Consider the following 18,859-nt stretch of genomic DNA (forward strand, 5'->3'; position numbering starts at 1 on the left):
GTGGCTTCAAGCGCTTGACAAGACATTCACGAACGCGTTAAATACCTTGGCGTTTTGTTCGCACACAAGGATATCCCCACCTCCCATATTCGAATGTTATCACCCCAGCTACGATGGCAGATGAAGGGAATGACTTTTCATCTCCCTCGCGCTATCGTCCTGTTCTGCCTCGTGATCTCTTCAATCTATTTGTTGGTCGTTTGGTGGCATCGACACGCACCCTCCCTCGTGCACACATCGTTCTACCATAGGCCATCCGCTGGCACTCTCCGTGCATGGGTGGAAAGAGAGGAAGAAATGTATTCGAGGACTGTGGCCGCGCGAGCGGCGTTCGTCAGAGAGTGGGGGGGAGATCTCGCCAAGATCGAGTCGTGAGTGCATCTCGTTTCCAGTTTAATACTTGAAGATATCAGAAGTATCTCAACCGAAAATCTAGGTTCCCTGCGCATACCAAACGGTATACATTATGTACGAACTGGTCGACATGATTCTCATCATGGCGAGCTCATCGGATTTTTTTTCTTCTCGTAGGGGACTTTTTCCCTCCAACCTTCAACTGTCCTCATCGCGTTGATCGTATTGGGGTGATTGGAGATGGTGGCAAATGGGTATGTGGAATTGAGGTCGTCGCCATGAAACAAGAATGCGTGATCTACTCAATTGGTGAGGCATAGTCAATCACTGTACTTGACACGCGCGGGCCCTGCATACTCATGGGACTAAATGGTTGTGGGTGTTCAGGGATCAACGGCGAGTCCTCGTTCGAGGCAGATCTTCTCGATCGCGCGCCGGGATGCCAAGTATGGGGATACGATTACAGCGTTGATAGTGTGCGGATGAAAGCTTGTTGGGCAGGTTCTGCTTTGTGCTGACACGACATCCATAGTTTGGTATTGAGATCCAGCGCTTTGAAGACCTCAAGAACCGCTCTCATTTCGAACCGTGGGCTCTCAGCGGAAAGGATGCCCACGGTGTAAACGATAAACCCAAACACTATACTCTCCAGACAATCATGGATCTTAATGGTATGTCCGCATCTGTCGCATCCTCAGAATGCCGCCTCGATGACCCCACCACTAGGCCACAATTTCATCGACATCCTCAAGATCGACATCGAAGGCGGGGAATTCGACTCACTCATTCCGCTTCTCGAGGCTTATGTCCACCCTCCTTCTGGACCCGCTCGCCCACTCCCCTTTGGCCAGCTGCAACTTGAGATACATGCTTGGAACGGGCGCGATCGTTTGGATTCTCTCCTGCCATGGTTCGAGTTGATGGAACGTGCAGGGCTGCGCCCCTTCAGAAACGAGCCAAATTTGGTATATCTAGGTTGGGTAAAGGGATCCCATCCTGACCTTGTGGAGGTGAGCAGTACTTTGATAGATCCAATTTGGCTTCGAGGTTGAACCAAGGCTTCAGTATTCTTTCATTAATATAGGCGGAGATCATGAACTAATCTCAGGCAACACGGTACCATGGTAAGCAGGGCTGGTAGAATGACGACAAGATTTGCTACGTATTGGGCTTTTTGCAAGTCAATAATGCATTCGTAAATCATATGCATTCTCCCTTGAAGTTCAAAGGTCAACAGATCTGTCAAGGTTTGCAAAATTTTGTTGCAGATAGTGATGGGTCTATGTGATCTTGTACTCCAGAAGACCGATATCTTTGCGTCGTGGAACGCTGTCCTCATCGTCGAGAGATGGGCCCTGTGGCCTACATATACAATCGATCGCATTTGGAAGCCACCGGCGCTTCGAGCCACAGGCCACCGGTCACCGGTCATCGGCCGCCTTAGCGCTCTGCACGTTTATCTCTCCGTCCGATCTCAAGCTATTCCCCGCCGTTCCACATGTGTCTCTCGCTCGTCTCCTGTTGATCCAGACTAGTCCAGAAACCAGCCTGTTCGAGCTGCAAAGCGGGCACCTCTTATGCCGCTTGGTCGTATCGCAGTTGCTGAGGTGGTGGCGAGATTCCGTACCTGCAATGTGGAGGTGGCATGTAGCGCGCTCAAGGTAGCCTCAAGATACGTATGTAGGCGATACTAGCGCCACACGTTGCATGTTGTTGTGCTGCACCAGAGCATTCGATATTCGATGAGAAGCCTGCCTAGGATGACTAATCCAATATGGCCGCCTGCCTCAAGGCGCGAAGAGACGTGGCCAGGCCGGACGCGCAAAGACGCGCACCGCTTCCGCTGGATTTGTTGAATGATTTGCGTCACCAAAGGCCCACAGTTCCTGTCGGCCTTGTTACGCATTTGGCGAGACGGGACTGAAAATCAGCAAAATACAAGGCGCAAGCGATGACCACCGCCAACAGATCGGACTGAAACGACGTGGTTCTCCGTGGCATTCTGCGGTGGCGGAGGGTGGCAGTCGTTATCTGATGAGGCGAAGTGGTTGGCCGGGCCAAGGGGTGGAAGCTTATGTGATGTTTGGCCAAATATGACTTTGCGGGAACGGCAGGGTGGCGTGCTTGTAGTAGTGACCAAAGCAGAACCAACAGAGGACGGCCTCTTCGTCTGCAGCTTGACATCTTCGCCAAAGCGTCCGCCTTGACGCGTCCAATCCTCCCTTTCTCCTGCGCCCCGCTCTTGTCCACGCTTTGGTGCCCTTGGCAACTGCTGGACACGTCTTTCTTTGTGGCCCTCTCTCATAAAAGGTGCCCGTCCCCGCGTATCTCATTCACAGAACTGACCATCCTCGCCACCCATCCAGCGCTACTCTTGTCGCACCCAACTAACCCCTTCACCAGCTCAACCTCCCCTCAAACTATCCCCAATGGAAGTTCCCCTCGCCTTCACGCAGGACGATGCACCCGTAACCTCCCAAGAGCTACAGGAAACGCAGGTAGCAACCCAGCTGGCATCCCAAAGTCCTGACGTGGAAGATGTGAACGCCCACCTTTTCGGCTACTTGAGCCCGTGCAATGCCCTGTCCAACATCCATCGATTCGATTTGCTCGAAAACAAACCCAACAAGGCGTATACGGTCGGTCGTGCTCAAACCAATGATATCATATTGCCAGGGCTGAAGATAAGTGCGTCTTCGATCTCATCCGAATAAATATACAGTACCTTATTCTTCCATTCTCCAGGTGGAACTCATTGCACGATCACTTGGGATGGAACTGCCAGGGCCACCAGTGTTACTATCAGAGATACATCCACGAACGGCACATGGGTAGGCACTTCTTCCTTCTCTGATGCCACGGAGACTAGTAGACTGATTTATTCCAAATCTACATAGGTCAATGGTGACAAAGTTAAAAGAGGGACCTCGCGAATCATTCGCGATGGCAATGAAATCGGGTTTGGTGGGGTCGCTCAAACAAACCCTGCCGACGACTTCCGTAAGTGCATCATGTTTGAAGCCTGCCCAACAATATGTTAATCGGACACCTGTCAAGGCTTTATATATCGCCATCTCGCTTGCCCTCCGATGATCGATGGTATTTACGCCAGATATGATCTCGGCGCCGAGCTAGGCCGGGGTTCATTCGCGACTGTAGTGCAAGGCATTCACCGAGAAACCAGCGAGTGGTATGCCGTCAAAATCATCCATGGCTCCAGATTGCGAGGGAATGCAAGCTTAAACGTGTTTGATCGCGAAATCACGATCCTCGAGTCCCTTGATCACCCGAATATCTGTCACCTGAAGGAAGTTTTTATGGATGAGGAAGAACGTGACAGTGATATATGTGAGTCGATACTGTTTGATGCATGGTTTAAAGCTCACCCATGGTGCTTGTTTCAGTCCTTGTCCTCGAATTGGTTCGAGGAGGCGATCTTCTGGATTATATCGTGCGTAATCAGGGACTATGTACGCTTGCTTGCTCCATCGAAGATTATGTTTGAAACTCACAATGGTAATCAAACAGCGGAACCTATCGCGAAGCATTTAACCCGACAGATGTGCCAAGCTCTTTCCTACATTCACTCCATGGGTATCACCCACCGTGATCTGAAACCAGAGGTGCGTATCATGTTGATCTCTGACACAATTTTCGTTGACACATCTTGTCGCAGAATGTCCTTCTCACACGCGACGATCCTCCAAACGTTAAAATCGCCGATTTTGGGCTAGCAAAAGTGGTAGACAGCCTGACAATGCTCCGCGTTCGTACCTTTTCACCCTTGAATACTCGTTCTAAGGCTGAAAACCATTATGCTGCTAGACCATGTGCGGGACACCCAGCTACCTTGCACCTGAAGTCGTTAACCAGACCAACAACGAAGGATATGACCACCTGGTCGATAGCTGGAGCGCTGGAGTCATTGTGTTCTGCATGTTCGTTCTTCTACCCCCTCAGTCTCCGCCAGCGAAGTAGACAATAAGCAGAATCACTGAATCCATCTCATCACAGGATGACAAATACCAACCCCTTCATAGAGGATGACGAGGCCGATCTTAAGTCCAAGGTTGCCAACCGCACGATTGACTGGTATACACTTTCTAACACAGGTGTGAGTAACGAAGGTATGCGATCATTCTCGCTATCGCTGCTCGACTTCGCTGATCAAGACACAGCTCAGGATTTCGTACGACGCCTTCTAGACTACAATCCTCAAACTCGTATGACCCTGACCGTTGCACTTGAACATCCGTGGCTCTCTGGTGCAGCAGAGCCATCGAATACGCCATCACCGCACAATGACCCGCAAGATGGTGTCCTTGCCGACGTCTCGATGCTTGCCGCGCTCCCGTCCGAGGATCAAATGGATGACGACAAGGTATAGCACAACATTTATTTTCATTCGCATCATGACATATGATTCCAATTACCTGTACCAGATACCACCGCCGGCACGAACACCGCCAAGGGTCAGGTATTTACCTCTGGAGCGCCGGAGTCAAGTGCTTGCGCGCGAGGCTGAAAACGCCGGGACGGAATCGTGGGTCTTGGTCAACAACCAAGATGCGGAGAATAATGCCGCTGGAAAGCAGACAAAGGGTACAGGCGGCGAAAAACGCAAGAACCATCGATTGCCTCTGGGCGCTATCGCTGAGGATGGCGTGCCATCTAATAAGCGTGGCCGTCTCGATGATGATATGGACATCTCACCCGTCAAGCCACGCCCTGGGAAGCAGACAAAGGCCGCTGTCGACGCGCAGCCTCCCCTGCGGCGCTCGCCGCGCAATCCTCCCGTGAAAACTGGTCGCAAGTAAATAAAAAATATCTGCTCAAATCTATGGATGTACAGTATGGATTGTTTTCTGTGTCGTTGCTCCCGTCTCCTGCCCCATACATGTACTGCTTATCTGATCTGCCGTCGCTATTCCCATGCCGCTCTCTGTTTCAACAATGGTGCTCCTGATATCTCTCTATACCACTTCCCTACTTGCGCAGTGCATGCTTTGAGTTCATTAGTTAGCTGTCGTCTACGTGGATCTTATTGGTTGCTGTTTGTGCCACATTATTTTCTTGTTGCGTGGATGATAATTGGTTTCTTTATCCCCTATAAATGATGAACGCGGTCACGTTACCAGATAATCAAGTCATGTGAGGTTCAACAGTGGCCTATATCCGGCTCTTCGCGAGCACGCGGGTACCTTCTCATTCACTGTCACCATGCTCAGCTCGCGCCCTATCTCTATCCACGCTGATGGCCCCGTCCAATATGGTGCCTTTAAGACTCCCGGAAGGACCGCGCACAAGAGCCGAAATGCTCTTCAAGAAAACGCGATTCATCACGGAGCGAGAACCATGCTAAATGTCAAGAGCAATAAGGCACCCTTTCAGACACCTATGAAGGATGACTCTCTTAGTGCGACACCCACTCATAACCTCTGTGATGCCTTACCTCATATTGGTATTTGAAAGAGCCACAGAATATTTTCAAAGATGGTACACAACCCACGAAAGCAACTAACACAACGTCGCGTCCACTTCAGGACAAAACCCCATTCCCAAACCGCCAGCGCAACCTAGCCGATGCGAACACCCCTGCACCTTCCATTGGCAAACTTGTTAAACTCGCTGCGCTGGACGCACATCTCACCATCCCAGACATCACGATCACTCCAGGCGCGCTACTTCGACCGGGTTCCGGCCGAAAGAGCACTCGCCCGCGACGAAGCCCAGCCTTGAATTTCAAGACGCCTATCACAAAGGGGCGTCATTGGGATGTGAGCGACATCGACATCGTAGTGCCTGTAGAAGAAGCAGAGAAAACGGAAGAAGTGCTGGAAGATTACGATGAGCTCGAATATATGCCTCCGACTGCTATCGGTATGTCGCTCCGGATTCGAACTTTATATATTGATGTAGTGATTGCCAGAAGATCCACCTTATGAGCCCGCATTTGATATGCCGGACTATAAGATCGCTGGAGCGAACTTGCGCAAGCAGATGTATAGCTATTACTACGATGACACTGCCGACCTGTACTATGCCGCCGACAGAGAGAATATGGGCAAAGGTGTGCTAGAGGCCAGTGGTTTTACTGCGTCTCCTTCCGGATGGGAGAAGCTAGAACTCCCTGAGTTAGGTCCGTATTCCTATGAGATTGATCTCCATTGCTTCTTATTTTTTCGTCGACGACAGAGGACGATAGTCCCTTCGCATTACCCTCCTCCACAACGTCAAACCCTGCGACGAAAAACTCTTCTGCAGCTTCTCGGGCCGACACTTCGTCAAAACTCCAACCACCAAGTACGAGAAAGCCGTTAAACTGCACGTTACCCACAGCTGCATCACGGCTAGCCTCCCTCCGCGCTGCGTCGAAAGCACCGTCCACACGCTCTACCCCTACAACCAGGCCTCCTGCAGCTCCTGCAGGAAGGTCTCTGTCTCGGATCCCCGCTAGCGCTTCCCGGAATACAATCCCTCCACCGATGCACTCTCGCACAACATCTGTCACGACAACTTCACGTCCTGCAACCTCAGCCGCCACTCGTGCCCCTTCGTCCCGAGCTATTGCGTCCAGCATTGCTCGACCTGCCACGTCTATCGCATCGCGTTCAACGAACAACCGCAGCACGACCGTTCGAACTAGATCAACTGCCACGATCACGGCAAGCTCGACACGTAGCAGTATACACGCTGAATCGTCTGCGGATAAGCTGATCTTTGCTTTTGAGGGCGCACCGCAGGACGAGAATGAGTTCAGATTCGATGTTTAACACTCTTTGCTTTTTGTTTTCTGATTTATCTGGATTACGACTTGGCATACATGATTCGAAACACTTGGGTTCAACGATAGGATAGGACGGTTTGACGCGAACTTTCCACACAGTTGTTATGCGCACTCATTCAATAACCTTGAACAAGTCTGACTGAGCCGATGACACTCCCGATTGGCCGCTATTCTGGGCAGTAAGTCGATGCCCTATATTCTAAGTCTCAAGCGCCTGTATTAGAAGTAAATCAGGAAGAGCAAACTGATAACGATAGGTGAGAAAGGCCATACTGAGGTAGAACTCGTCGATTGAAGGCAGAAGATGGATGAAGCTCTCTGGGTTTGTCGTGCCGAACGTGGCCCTAAGAACACCATTGTTCTTCCAGTCCTTCCAAAAATATTGCGACGTTACTTGTTCGATGAGCTTAATCACTTACTCCATGATCTCAGCGGGGCCCGCCACGCTGGTCCTCAGAAACAATACATAATGTTTGATGAGCTATTGCTGAGAGCGCTGGAATATCATCTCAGTTCGTTGCATACTGGAGAACCTTATATGAGAGGTGCTGCGAACTTGCTGCGAGAGATCAAAATAGCTTAATTTGGAGGGCCAAAAGAGTGCATTAGGCATCAGAATTATTCCTGGTCCGATCCAAATATGAGCAGAAATAGGTCAAGATATCCTATTAGATATCATCCTACTATAAACATAAAGATTAGAACGTGCGAAAGGCCCAATCCAAATTGCGACGGAGAGCTCGCTCAAAGCAATGTCTGACCCCGTTACAGACCACCTGGCGCTTGGCTTGCGATGCCATGCGACCATACTTACCCATCGAATGGCACGCAGCGTCCATAATCTGAGATGTCAGCGGGTGCAACCCCTAGCTACCTCCTGTGGACGTTATGTAGGGAAGGTCCCTGAAGTGGATCCTTCTTGATCTGACAATCGTTTTGAAGTGCAGTGCGTTCACACGCTATGAGTGTTTATGAACAGATAAATCACGTACTGTCGGCGTACATCCAGACCCGATGAGTCGATGACAGCGTCTAGAGTTTAGGGCTCGCTGTCTAGAATATCGCCAAACTTGAGACGCTTAGAGTTCGATACAGGACGATGTCCCAAGCTACCTCGAGGTAACAATATGTTGCGTCAACACGGATAGTGCAATGTGAGACCTCCTGGCAACTCACCGAAATTCTGCATGCATGGGAAAATTCGGCACAAATTTTAACTCCGCGGCTCAAAGCAGACCTCCAAGCTCCACCTTGGAACTTCGCGTCGTGCGCAAACAACACTGCTTCGTCGAGGCTCTAGACTGCTTCTGACATTCTTCTCAATCGCACGATGAAAATTTTGTCATTACAGGAACGCACAGAGCAGGTCACTACCTACTGAGTCATAGATAAGACTCTCACTACAATGTTGACTGGTCTTTCTGCTTCTCAACCATGGCATCCAAAGCTATCTCCCTTGCCATGGGCGTACCTGCCATCCGTGCAGTTTCGTCGCGGAACAAATTCATAGCAATTGGGTGTTTTGTCAGCACTACGCTATTTCTCCTTCTTTATCTCACTACGTGGCCATCTTTCTCGAGGCCCTCTTTTACAGGCGAATCGCAGACTCTCGGGCACGTACCAACGCCCCGCGTGTCCTGCTCTCCAGAGGATTACGCGTCCGGAAGTTGGTCGTATCGCCCCCAGTTTCCTGAAGGCAACGTCTCTATGACTAGGCCAGAGGACGCGTTCCTGTTCAATAGGTTTGAGGGTTGTGCGAGCTCGCGCGAGTTCTGGTGGCACCTTGGGGCGGATAATGCGGTGCAGTGGGACAGGTACCCTAATGTCACGGATTGGAGATGGGTTCCTGGAGAAAAATGCCTTGGTATACGTCAGCTGGATGGCGCAGACCTTGTTCGGGATTTGGTCGAGATGGGCGGCTGGCTTATTCTGGGTGGTATGTGTGCCCTGAATCAGCCTTCCTCTCGTGCTTACAGTCACATTGAGGACGAATGCTGACTTCGATTATGTGTTGATATTCTAGACTCGATGACGGAAAACCACTTTTTCTCCCTCTCGTGCCTTATGTATCCTCACGTTCGCGCGACACCCATCTATGATCAAGACGCAGGGTACGACCGTGCCTGGCCGCAAAACATCTACCTTTCCCCCAACTCTCCCCTCATCCTGACCTTGCGCTTCCCGCCCGGCTTCTCGATCGAACGCACGCCTCTGGTGACCTTCCGTCGAGTCGACCTCTTGCTCTCAGAGCCAGAGCTCATTTCGCTGCACGCATCGCACTACAGTGATCTCTACGATGTGGACCCAGCATTTCGCTTATTCGCTGATGACGTGCCCGTGTGGACGCTCAGCCCATCATACTATATGCCGATCTTCACCAGCCCGCTGCCAGACGCGAACTACGCCGCGATGATCGTGAGCACGGCCGGGCACTGGACGACGATGAAGTTCCTGGGCTACCGGGATGAAAATCGGCCTGGCTCTGGCATTGCCGGCGTGTTGGACTTTTTCGCCGTGTCGATGCAATGGTGGGCTTCGGAGGTGCAGCGAATGCTCGATTTGCATCGCGCAGCTCATCCAAAGACAGAGGATGGTCGACTTGTGGCCGATAAGAAGGTCATTGTCAGAGCATACCAGTCGGGACATACAGACTGCCATAATCATCGGAAGCCCTTGGACAGGTATGTTCCAGCTGAACACAACCAGTGGAATTGGGCGTCCATATGGGAGTTCAACCGTGTTTTCAAGGTGAGTCGTCTACATGTCCAGCACTATCATCTAGGAACGGTTCGTGCCGATGCTATCTATCTCTATATATATTCATATATATATGCGTCTACCCGGGACATGCATCGAGGCCTCTTAAATTGGACGTGGCTCAACGTGATGCGGATACTGATCCCGTATCAATCTGACAGGAAATCACGTCTAAGCCCGCGTACCCCGACATCCATTTTCTGTCCATCGACCGTCCCGGCACCTTGCGCCCTGACGCACATTCGACGAGTGACTGTCTACATGTGATGGCGGGCGCGGGTGTCTCAGAAGGATGGACGCATTATATATGGCATTACCTCACCCGCGAGACATCGCTAGGGCATTGAGACCATTTCGCGCGCTAAACCTTCATCATGGCTCTACGTGGGTGTGTTCTGAATGGGCGAGTCGCGACCTCTTGTCGTGTTCGTTGGGCTTGTTGCCCCTCGTAGTTTTTCGGATTTGCCGGACGCCGCGCGCGGCGGTGTTTGGAGTGGAGGCTCAAGGGTTCCGCTATTCGGACGGTGTTTAATTTTGAGCGCAGTCGCATAGCTTGTGTTCTCTGATCTCTTTGTCTGGGTATTGATCTGATTCTTGATGTAAGTAGGCGTACGTTACCAAAACGAAAGGGAAAATACAATGCTCTGTTCTGTGCTTTGATCTGCTTCAGTACTGCCTCAGTACGTTCGGTATCTATACTTCTTCCCGATTCGCTCACTAGTGCCTGCAAGCGAGATCACCGGTCTCTCCCGCCCTTTTAGAGAGAGATGGATCTTCGGCGTCGAGACGGAGTGGCAGACCCATGCTGTATAGATGGGGAAAACACGGCGACGAAACAGCTGCCGGGGGCCAACGTCCAACCTTCGATGCTCCTCCAGATCTTTTGATGTCCCAGCATCGTACAATGACACTCCATCAATCGAATCAGCGCAGAGACGCTCAGACACGAAGCTCACGGAACCAACGCTAAGCATGATCATCAGTGATCGCTGCCTGCGCGAAAGCAAGTCGCTGTGCGTGCTTCGTAGGCACATAACCCGGTTGGCGATCAACGCCGAGGGCCCTAACGCCGAAGTACCGCATCACGCCCCGGTGCGCTCGCTCGGCCTTGGCTCTCGAGTGCTGTCGTTTCGTGCATCACGCGCGATCACGAGCATCGAAGAGGCGCGAGCGCCGTGCGCCTGATCCTTGTCTTGACCGAGGTGCAGCCGCGTTTAAGGCCTAGCAGGACGCGGCGCCCTTGTACTCGAAAAAGGCAGATTGGCCGTTAATGCGGGCTGGTGGGACGAGCAGAGGCGCGCGCTCTACAGCTGCTTGTCTCGATCGAAGGGAGTTAACTGTACAGCAACAACAGTGATGTTCACTACGGTGCACGCATATGGAGAATTATGCTGTTATGTGGCGAAGATGATGGTGCCGCTTCCGGAGATGGGTGCGAAGCTCTGGACAGCTTGAAAGAGACGCTCCAATCTGCTTCCAAGATATGATGTACTCCAGGATGCCTGATCTCTACTGTCGATGGGAGTCGTGACTGAGTCATGGCTGAGGCAGAGTCAGCCAGGCACCGGCGACGAAATTTGACAAAAACAGTATGAATGTTTTGCGTCTCGATGTAAGCCGCCAGCTGTGCGATGTTATACGTATTCGAGAGGTAGGGCCACTCACTGACCGCTCCTACGCACTTGTGAGCACTTGTACGAAATATTAATATGTAATTGATCAGACATCACGCTTCACAAATGTTTGATTCGATGAATTGTATGGCCATCAATCATCCAGAATGCAGAGACAGGCCGCTAGTACAAAAGGATGGATAGACAGCGTGTCCCCGTGGTAACGGGAATGCACGAGGTGACCTGAGTTGACGTAGGACAAGCAAATCTGCCATCAACGATCTGTGGAAGCATATTCGCACCCGCGCACTCACTTAGGCCTACTTAGGCACGGGATAAGCTTTTCTGTCCTTCGCGCGCATCTTGGAACGTTGGAACGTGCTGGAACGGAGCTAAGCATGCATGCTCGACGCGCTTCCAAACCGCCGAACGATTCGAAGGCAGTCGAGACATTCCTGGACACTCGGACGGCCGCTGAGTACAGTCGCTAGAGCTTGACGCTTCAGAGCCTGGAAGCCCTGTGTCGCGGAGGCGGAAACCCCCGGGAGTGAACGCGTGATGGGGACATGGCGTCTGCACTGCCGCGCACAGGCTCAGGTTATCTGCAAGCACTGCAGGGCTGCACAGCATCGTAGTAGGCTTGTGCGCTCCGTCGGGTCGGTGTAGACCGGTGTGTCATAGCCGTTCGAAGCGTGTGGAGCGTCTGAGGTACTGAATGCAATGTGGGCTTGATCTACGAGCCAGCCCCTGCAGCGGAAACGCAGTCTGAATCCCAGGATGTTCTCAGAGGCTGAGGCAGGACCCTTGGAGACTTCGGCGTGCCCTATTGGGGATGCGAGTCCCCACCAGGAACATAGATCCAAAGATTGTAAAATTTCTGTACGCCGGAGGGCAGAGGCTCTACGGCATTGGGGACAAGGGCCGTGCAACAGGGTTTTACACATGTTCCATCTCCCGCAGTTGTGCTGGTCGAATGCTCTGTATTGGGTTTCAGTTGCTGTAGGCGGACCGGAGACACATACCATACGGGCTACAGCGGTGCTAGTTTGAGACCCATTCGGCGCAAAGAAGCATGCAGAAACGGAAAGGATGCGGTGGGTATCTCACGTACGAAGTATATTTGGTAGTGAGATCATGATGGGCAATCCAAACGGTCTTGGGCGAGATTGTCGGCAAGCGGACGGTTGCGTGTTCTGCGTGATCCTAACAGTTCATGTGGTGGTGCTTGAGCACAGTGCATCCGAGTCATGCAGAAAACCGCAGCGAAGAGAGACACGCAGATATCAGAGAGTGATGGTGAAGACGTGAAGGAGGGGGGGGCAAGTGGATCACGTTCACATCACTGGGAGCAAGGAGACCACGTGGTGATCGCCTGAGGATACAATTTTGCGAGAAAAAGCGCAGGGCCCGTGATGATCTGCGGAGGCGGCCGCGTCGTGGACAGCAAAGGGGGGGGCCGTATCGGGGGGGCGAAGCGGGTGGGACACGTGGAATGAAGGGATGATGAGGAGTTGTGGGAAATGGAGAGTTGGGTGGCTGGCGGTGCAGGCGGGGTCGCTGCGGAGGAGAGGCGGGCGCTGCACTCTGCACGGAATGGAAGAAAAGCGACCGGAACGGGGCCGTGGGAACGCTCGCTGATGCGAGAGAGCGTGGGCCCGACAGCCAGGCGGGGTGTCCTGGCGCAGGCTTGAAATCATCTTGTTTGATCATGCCGCCTTGATCCATCTATCACTCTCCCTCGTCCCTGTCCTCCTCCATCCCTCACGACCGCACAACCCACAATGCCTGGCGTCGTTGACGAGGCCGAGGCCCGCCGCATAAGCAAGGCCATCGACGACAAGCTCAAGGTGCGCTTCCCCGCTTCCCGAGCTTTCAACCGTCCTCACGCCTCTCTCGCCCGTCCAGGAGGAGCGCGAACTCATAAAGAAGAGGCAAGGTGCCCGCAAAGATGTCAAAGGTCTGACGCTTTCTATCTCTCTTTCTCTCTCTCGTCCTGGTATCTCAGGACCGCTTTCTCTGACAACGGTGCGTTTCCAGTCATGTTGCTCGGCCAGGCAGAGTCCGGCAAATCCACACTCCAGAAGCAATTCCAGCTCTACTACGCCTCCCAGACCCTCGACAGAGAACGTCCATCGTGGCGACCGATCGTCTTCTTCAATGTCATCAAGGCAGTGCGCACCATCCTCGAGGAGCTCGACTGGGAGTTCTCCAACCAAGCCGACCAGTCCTTTTCCTCCCTCGTCAACCTCGGCCCCAATTGGCCAGACGAGATCGGGCGGATACGCAACAAGCTTCTTCCGCTCATCACCATAGAGGACAACCTCGCCTCAGAACTCAGCAACGGTGTCACCGTATCCGGTGGTCGCTCAGGTGTGTACGTACGCGCGGGCTGGCAGGCACTAGTCACGCCCACGCGCTCTTGGCCCCTCTCCGATATCCGGAACTCCATGACGTCCGCGAAGACGGGCGTGATGGCTAATATGGCTGCGAGACAGCTCGCTGAGACGCAGGCCGATGTCGAGCGCTTGTGGCAACATCCCGCCGTTAAGGCACTGCTCCGACTACGGAAGCTCCGTCTAGAAGAGTCCGCTGCTTTGTGAGTGATGCTCTTATTTTTTTTTTGTCTCGGTGTGAACCTTGTGTCCTGCCCAAAGCTTCCTTGAAGAAATACATCGACTATCGGAGCCGGATTATCTGCCCTCGACAGGTAGGTGTTTTTAACTCATCTTTGTCCTCAGCGTCGCTCATTCTTGTGTTTGCTAGATGATATCCTTCACGTGCGGTTGCAAACATTAGGAGTCACAGAACACACTTTCGACATCGATTTCGCCGGTGGGAGATATAATTGGCTTCTGTACGATGTCGGCGGTGCAGTATGTGAACGTGTCCTGTTTATTTCTGCCATACTCAATGTTTCATTCATTCCTGGTGGCTTCTAGAGGGGACAGGCAAGTCATTTCCTCCACGCTACGCCACAAATGAAAGCTGACGGCGACCGCGATCCAGCGGCACGCTTGGGTGCCTTATTTCGATGACGGTACTTATCTACCCCCTCTACCAGCGCACTTCCTCGACACCCAATTTAGCTCCCTTTTACCCATGAGCGTACCTCCTTGGAGTGACTACCAATCACGCGCCACCTTCGTTTTCTCCTTCCTTTCCTATTTTGTCTGATTCTCCCTTCCACTTTGCTTCTCGCGTCGCTGATTCCATTTTTACTCGCAGCAACGGCCGTCATATTCCTAGCCCCAATCAGCGCATTTGATCAGGTGGGTCACCGTCATGCATGCAATGGATCATTGTATCTGGAAGCAACTCACACTGTTCCTTACTTTCGACTCGGACGTATTACGACTCGTCTCGTCTCATCGCGGATCTCTTCGCGTTACACGCTGTGACTGATATCTGATCGCGAGTAGTACTTAGAGGAGGATCCTCGGACGAACCGCATCGATGATTCACTGCAACTCTTCACGGCTATCTGCTCAAACAAGCTTTTGAAGAACTCGAGTTTGGTGCTGATGTTGAACAAGGTGGGTCCCGATTACACGCTCATCGGCCCGCCCGCAGGAAGATCGGCAGGGAGACGCTGAGCTGAGCTGAGCACGGTTTTGCGCCCTATCACAGACCGATCTCTTGAAAAAGAAGCTCCAGGCGGGTACCCAGGTCAAGAAATAGTGCGTTGGTATCTATTCGGCTTTTAGAAGGCTGGCTACTCAACGTTTGACGTGCAGCATCACGTCCTATGGCGACAGACCAAATAAATATGATGACGTCGCGGAGTACTTCCGCGCGCATTTCTCACAAGTGCACAAACGCAAGGGACAGTCGCGTCAAAAGTTATTTGTGGTACGTGTTGTCCGCCCTTTAAAACCCAAGAATTTGGCTGATGTCCCAATTCTCTTTTCTAAACAGCACTTCACGTCGATGCTTGTTCGTCCACCCGGTTCGGTATCATGTATTTATACTGACTCAGTTGTGTTTCACCTGCATAGGACGTCAGCGCGACGCAGAAAATCATCGTTGATGGTAAGATCTTCACTGCTCGGCGTTACTCGCATCTAACAACATTCGGCAGTCAACGAGGCGATCATCCGATCTTACCTGGGACAGTCGGGTCTCGCATGAAGCGGTTACCGAAATCCATGAACGACTTCATGCTTGGAGGACACACGGTGTCTATCACGATCTATGCCCATCATATCTACCCCCTCTTCAGATCACCCCTCCGTTTATTATTCCCTCTGCGCCATCTTGCTGCTCGTATCATTACAACTGTTTTTTTATATATCCCGGAGGCATGGGAGATAGCGCGACAATTTGGGTCAGTACTTAGTTATTTATGCGCGACGTGTTTTCCAGTAATAATGGTATATACATCCGGTTCTTACTTCGCTTACTCTCTCGTATACTGTTGCGGACCACGCTGTACATGGCTGGGAACGGACAGCTTTTGTGTGTATTTTTTCATCCTCTAATATGCTTTCCCAACGATAGTCCAGGACTGTGCTTGCCGATCCTGCCGAAGAGAACACGCGAGATGCACGCGGACGTGCAACTGAAGCGGGCGTGGGAATTTCCCCACTTGGACGAAAATTGGTGTTTTCTGCATTGCTCAGTCTGCAGGCCGCTCGAAAACTTCGTGATATACTTCCCCTTGGCCTGAATTTCCCTTCCTACCCTATTTCGAGGCCGACAAAATAATCAACCTTCACGATGTCGACGAGCGGACTCAAGGCCATTGCGCCTGTGCCCACCGCGGCCGATTTCTTGGACATCGTTTTGTCCAAGACTCAGCGGAAGACACCGACTGTATGCGTCCTCTTTTGAAACCCTTGCATCAGGGTAGAGTGGTTGGGACGGGAGGGGCTGATTTTGCGTGTGTCTAGGTCATCCACAAAAACTTCAAGATCAGTCGAATCCGCAATTTCTATATGCGCAAGGTCAAGTTCGCCCAGGATGCGTTCGACGAAAAGCTCGGTTCGATCCTGACTAGTTTCCCCATGCTCGATGTCCGTCCCATCTCTATTTTCCTCTATGCTTATGGAGGGCATCTGAGCTGATCTGGGGTGCTGGGTGGGTGCAGGATCTCCATCCGTTCCTGTCGTCCCTCATGAACGTGCTTTACGACAAAAACCACTACAAGCTTGCCCTCGGCCAGTTGCGCACGGCGCGGCACCTTATTGACCAGGTCGCGAAGGACTACGTCCGCCTTCTTAAGTTTGGTGACAGTTTGTATCGCTGCAAGCAGCTCAAGCGCGCTGCGCTCGGTCGGTGAGTGCTTTTTTGGACGCATACACCCGCTTTGTCGCCCCTTTTCCCTTGATTTCATCAAACATCATGGAATTCTGAACAAAGTCCGTAGTATGGCTACCATCATGCGCCGTCAAAAAGACCCTTTGGCCTACCTCGAGCAGGTCCGGCAACACATATCCCGTCTCCCCGCCATCGACCCCAATACCCGCACCCTCCTCATCTGTGGCTACCCGAACGTCGGCAAGTCGTCCTTCATCAACAAGGTCACCCGCGCGGACGTTGACGTGCAGCCGTACGCGTTCACCACCAAGTCGCTCTTCGTCGGTCATTTGGATTACAAGTACCTGCGCTGGCAGGTGATTGATACCCCCGGTATCCTCGACCATCCCCTCGAGGAGATGAACACCATCGAGATGCAGAGCATCACTGCGCTCGCGCATCTGAAGAGCTGCGTGCTGTACTTCATGGATCTGAGTGAGCAGTGCGGGTACACGGTTGAAGCCCAGGTCAGTCGTGCCTCAACCGGTTTCTCTTTTTGTGGAAGGCGGATGCTAACTGCGAGTAGTGCAAGCTCTTCCACTCAATCAAGCCTCTTTTCGGCGGCAAACCCACTCTGCTTGTCATCAACAAGATCGATGTGACTCGTCTTGAGGACGTTGTCCCGGAAACCCGCGCGCTCGTGCAGGAGATCATCGACCTTGCCGGCGTCCAGTGTGTCCAAGTATCGTGTTACTCCGAGGAAGGTGTTATGGAGGTCAAAAACAAAGCCTGCGACGCTCTTCTCGCGCATCGCGTAGAGAACAAGCTCAAGGGCAACAAGATCAACACCATCATCAATCGCATTCACGTTGCCCAACCCAAGGCCCGAGATGAGGTCGTGCGCGAGCCGTTCATCCCCGAAGTCGTCAAGGAGAGGAAGAAGTTCGACAAGGGTGATCCTGAGCGGAGAAAGCTGGAGAAGGATATCGAGTTGGAGGAGGGTGGTCCCGGCGTGTACAACATCAACATGAAAAGTAAGTGTAGCGCTCTTCGGCGCGATGCTTGCGTGTTCTTACCGTTCGAGCAGAGAACTACCTCCTTGCCAACCCCGAGTGGAATCAGGATATCATCCCCGAGATTATGGACGGCAAGAATGTTGCCGACTTTATCGATCCCGACATCCTCGAGAAGCTCGAGGCTTTGGAGCGGGAAGAGGAGAAGTTGGCGGCAGAGGGCTTCTACGATAGCGAGGAGGAGATGGTGACTTTTTTTCGCGTCGTACTTCTGTTCTTTACAGCTGACTGATATGTCTGACACTCCAGTTCGACTCGGACGACGAGCGCGAAGCTGCTGAGCACAGGAGCGGTCTCCAGCACCTCGTCGAATCGCAGAGCAAGAAGAAGCTGAAGAACAGGTCCCGTCTGCCGCGCACAGCGGGGCTGCGGACGCTCTCCGATCTCACGACGGACCTCACGAAGGCGGGACTCGACCCGAGTCGCGTGCAGGAGCGCGCGATCGCGTTGGCGAAGCTGCGGGGTGCGCAGAAGCGCAAGCGGGACGACGAGGACGAGGCTGGCATGGATGTGGACATGGACGAAGCGGGTGCCGAGAGCGAGTGGATGGATGTCGATGGGGAGGACGGAACGCCCAACAAGCGCGTCAAGTCGAATTCCGGTGCTGTGGTTCCGAAGAACAGGCGGGAGCCTCGAACAAACCGGCAGTTGGCCGGTATGCGGAACGAGGAGGTGCGTGGACGGCGTCATTGTCGTCATCGTGTTTACGTCCCTGTCCCCGTCTCTGCTCTCGCCCTGATCCTCGTTACTTTTCCTCCTCCCCGTATAGCAATCCGCAAAAGCGATCAAACTGCGCAACCTCGGCCAGCGGCCGCGCAACATGCTCGCCAAGGCGGGCGAGGGAGACCGCGTGATCCAAACGAAAATGGTGCGCGCTATCGGTCGCTCAGCCTGTGCCCGCACCGTTTTGCTGACTCGCTCGTTTTCAGCCCAAACATCTCTTCGCGGGCAAGCGGAAGGCGGGCAAGACCAACCGCAGATGATCTGCCCTCGGCCACCACGTGCCTATCCACCCGTCGCTACCATCTTATTCTATCTCT

General features: G+C 52.7%; 8 protein-coding genes across 8 annotated transcripts; 7 read left to right on the top strand and 1 right to left on the bottom strand.

Moving 5' to 3' along the window:
- Nucleotides 1-527: 527 nt before the first annotated feature.
- Nucleotides 528-1,482, top strand: HETIRDRAFT_45919 (uncharacterized protein; the record flags this gene model as incomplete). The annotated part of the gene is made up of 5 exons (XM_009548639.1): nt 528-663; nt 742-830; nt 887-1,025; nt 1,081-1,364; nt 1,420-1,482. Coding segments are annotated over 5 exons (711 nt in total), but the record flags the coding sequence as incomplete, so codon positions are not given.
- A 1,301-nt stretch (nt 1,483-2,783) lies between these two features.
- HETIRDRAFT_320067 (uncharacterized protein) lies at nt 2,784-4,741 on the top strand (the record flags this gene model as incomplete). The annotated part of the gene is made up of 10 exons (XM_009549520.1): nt 2,784-3,042; nt 3,100-3,185; nt 3,252-3,354; nt 3,412-3,687; nt 3,759-3,824; nt 3,883-3,977; nt 4,031-4,120; nt 4,180-4,292; nt 4,369-4,481; nt 4,533-4,741. The coding sequence occupies 10 exons, from the start codon at nt 2,784-2,786 to the stop codon at nt 4,739-4,741; spliced, it is 1,410 nt and encodes a 469-aa protein (XP_009547815.1).
- A 191-nt stretch (nt 4,742-4,932) lies between these two features.
- HETIRDRAFT_319641 (uncharacterized protein) lies at nt 4,933-5,154 on the top strand (the record flags this gene model as incomplete). The annotated part of the gene is made up of 1 exon (XM_009549521.1): nt 4,933-5,154. One exon carries the CDS (start codon nt 4,933-4,935, stop codon nt 5,152-5,154), a length of 222 nt encoding a protein of 73 aa, XP_009547816.1.
- Nucleotides 5,155-5,574: 420 nt separating this feature from the next.
- Nucleotides 5,575-7,127, top strand: HETIRDRAFT_427926 (uncharacterized protein; the record flags this gene model as incomplete). Its single annotated transcript, XM_009549522.1, has 4 exons — nt 5,575-5,770; nt 5,827-6,234; nt 6,284-6,493; nt 6,550-7,127. 4 exons carry the CDS (start codon nt 5,575-5,577, stop codon nt 7,125-7,127), a joined length of 1,392 nt encoding a protein of 463 aa, XP_009547817.1.
- Nucleotides 7,128-7,340: 213 nt separating this feature from the next.
- On the bottom strand, nt 7,341-7,490 carry HETIRDRAFT_320697 (uncharacterized protein; the record flags this gene model as incomplete). The annotated part of the gene is made up of 1 exon (XM_009549523.1): nt 7,341-7,490. A coding segment is annotated over one exon (150 nt), but the record flags the coding sequence as incomplete, so codon positions are not given.
- Nucleotides 7,491-8,770: 1,280 nt separating this feature from the next.
- HETIRDRAFT_237777 (uncharacterized protein) lies at nt 8,771-10,233 on the top strand (the record flags this gene model as incomplete). The annotated part of the gene is made up of 3 exons (XM_009549524.1): nt 8,771-9,077; nt 9,165-9,889; nt 10,060-10,233. Coding segments are annotated over 3 exons (1,206 nt in total), but the record flags the coding sequence as incomplete, so codon positions are not given.
- Nucleotides 10,234-13,240: 3,007 nt separating this feature from the next.
- On the top strand, nt 13,241-16,004 carry HETIRDRAFT_410248 (uncharacterized protein). Its single transcript, XM_009549525.1, has 14 exons — nt 13,241-13,358; nt 13,417-13,468; nt 13,549-14,107; nt 14,166-14,218; nt 14,275-14,384; nt 14,451-14,459; nt 14,518-14,548; nt 14,737-14,780; nt 14,931-15,044; nt 15,139-15,188; nt 15,246-15,360; nt 15,427-15,444; nt 15,507-15,540; nt 15,590-16,004. Exons 1-14 carry the CDS (start codon nt 13,293-13,295, stop codon nt 15,637-15,639), a joined length of 1,305 nt encoding a protein of 434 aa, XP_009547820.1. The 5' UTR covers nt 13,241-13,292; the 3' UTR covers nt 15,640-16,004.
- Nucleotides 16,005-16,227: 223 nt separating this feature from the next.
- HETIRDRAFT_319570 (uncharacterized protein) lies at nt 16,228-18,802 on the top strand (the record flags this gene model as incomplete). The annotated part of the gene is made up of 9 exons (XM_009549526.1): nt 16,228-16,323; nt 16,401-16,523; nt 16,598-16,785; nt 16,877-17,273; nt 17,333-17,780; nt 17,834-18,006; nt 18,069-18,491; nt 18,589-18,687; nt 18,749-18,802. 9 exons carry the CDS (start codon nt 16,228-16,230, stop codon nt 18,800-18,802), a joined length of 2,001 nt encoding a protein of 666 aa, XP_009547821.1.
- Nucleotides 18,803-18,859: the final 57 nt, after the last annotated feature.

This window comes from Heterobasidion irregulare (assembly GCF_000320585.1).
Source record: "Heterobasidion irregulare TC 32-1 unplaced genomic scaffold scaffold_06, whole genome shotgun sequence".
Lineage (NCBI taxonomy): Eukaryota > Fungi > Basidiomycota > Agaricomycetes > Russulales > Bondarzewiaceae > Heterobasidion > Heterobasidion irregulare.

Coding starts and splice junctions, on each gene's coding strand:
- HETIRDRAFT_410248 (XM_009549525.1), top strand. CDS start 13,293: ATGCCTGGCGTCGTTGACGAGGCCGAGGCCCGCCGCATAAGCAAGGCC. Junction 13,469..13,548: donor TGCCCGCAAAGATGTCAAAG/GTCTGACGCTTT, acceptor GTGCGTTTCCAG/TCATGTTGCTCGGCCAGGCA. Junction 15,189..15,245: donor GGTACCCAGGTCAAGAAATA/GTGCGTTGGTAT, acceptor TTTGACGTGCAG/CATCACGTCCTATGGCGACA.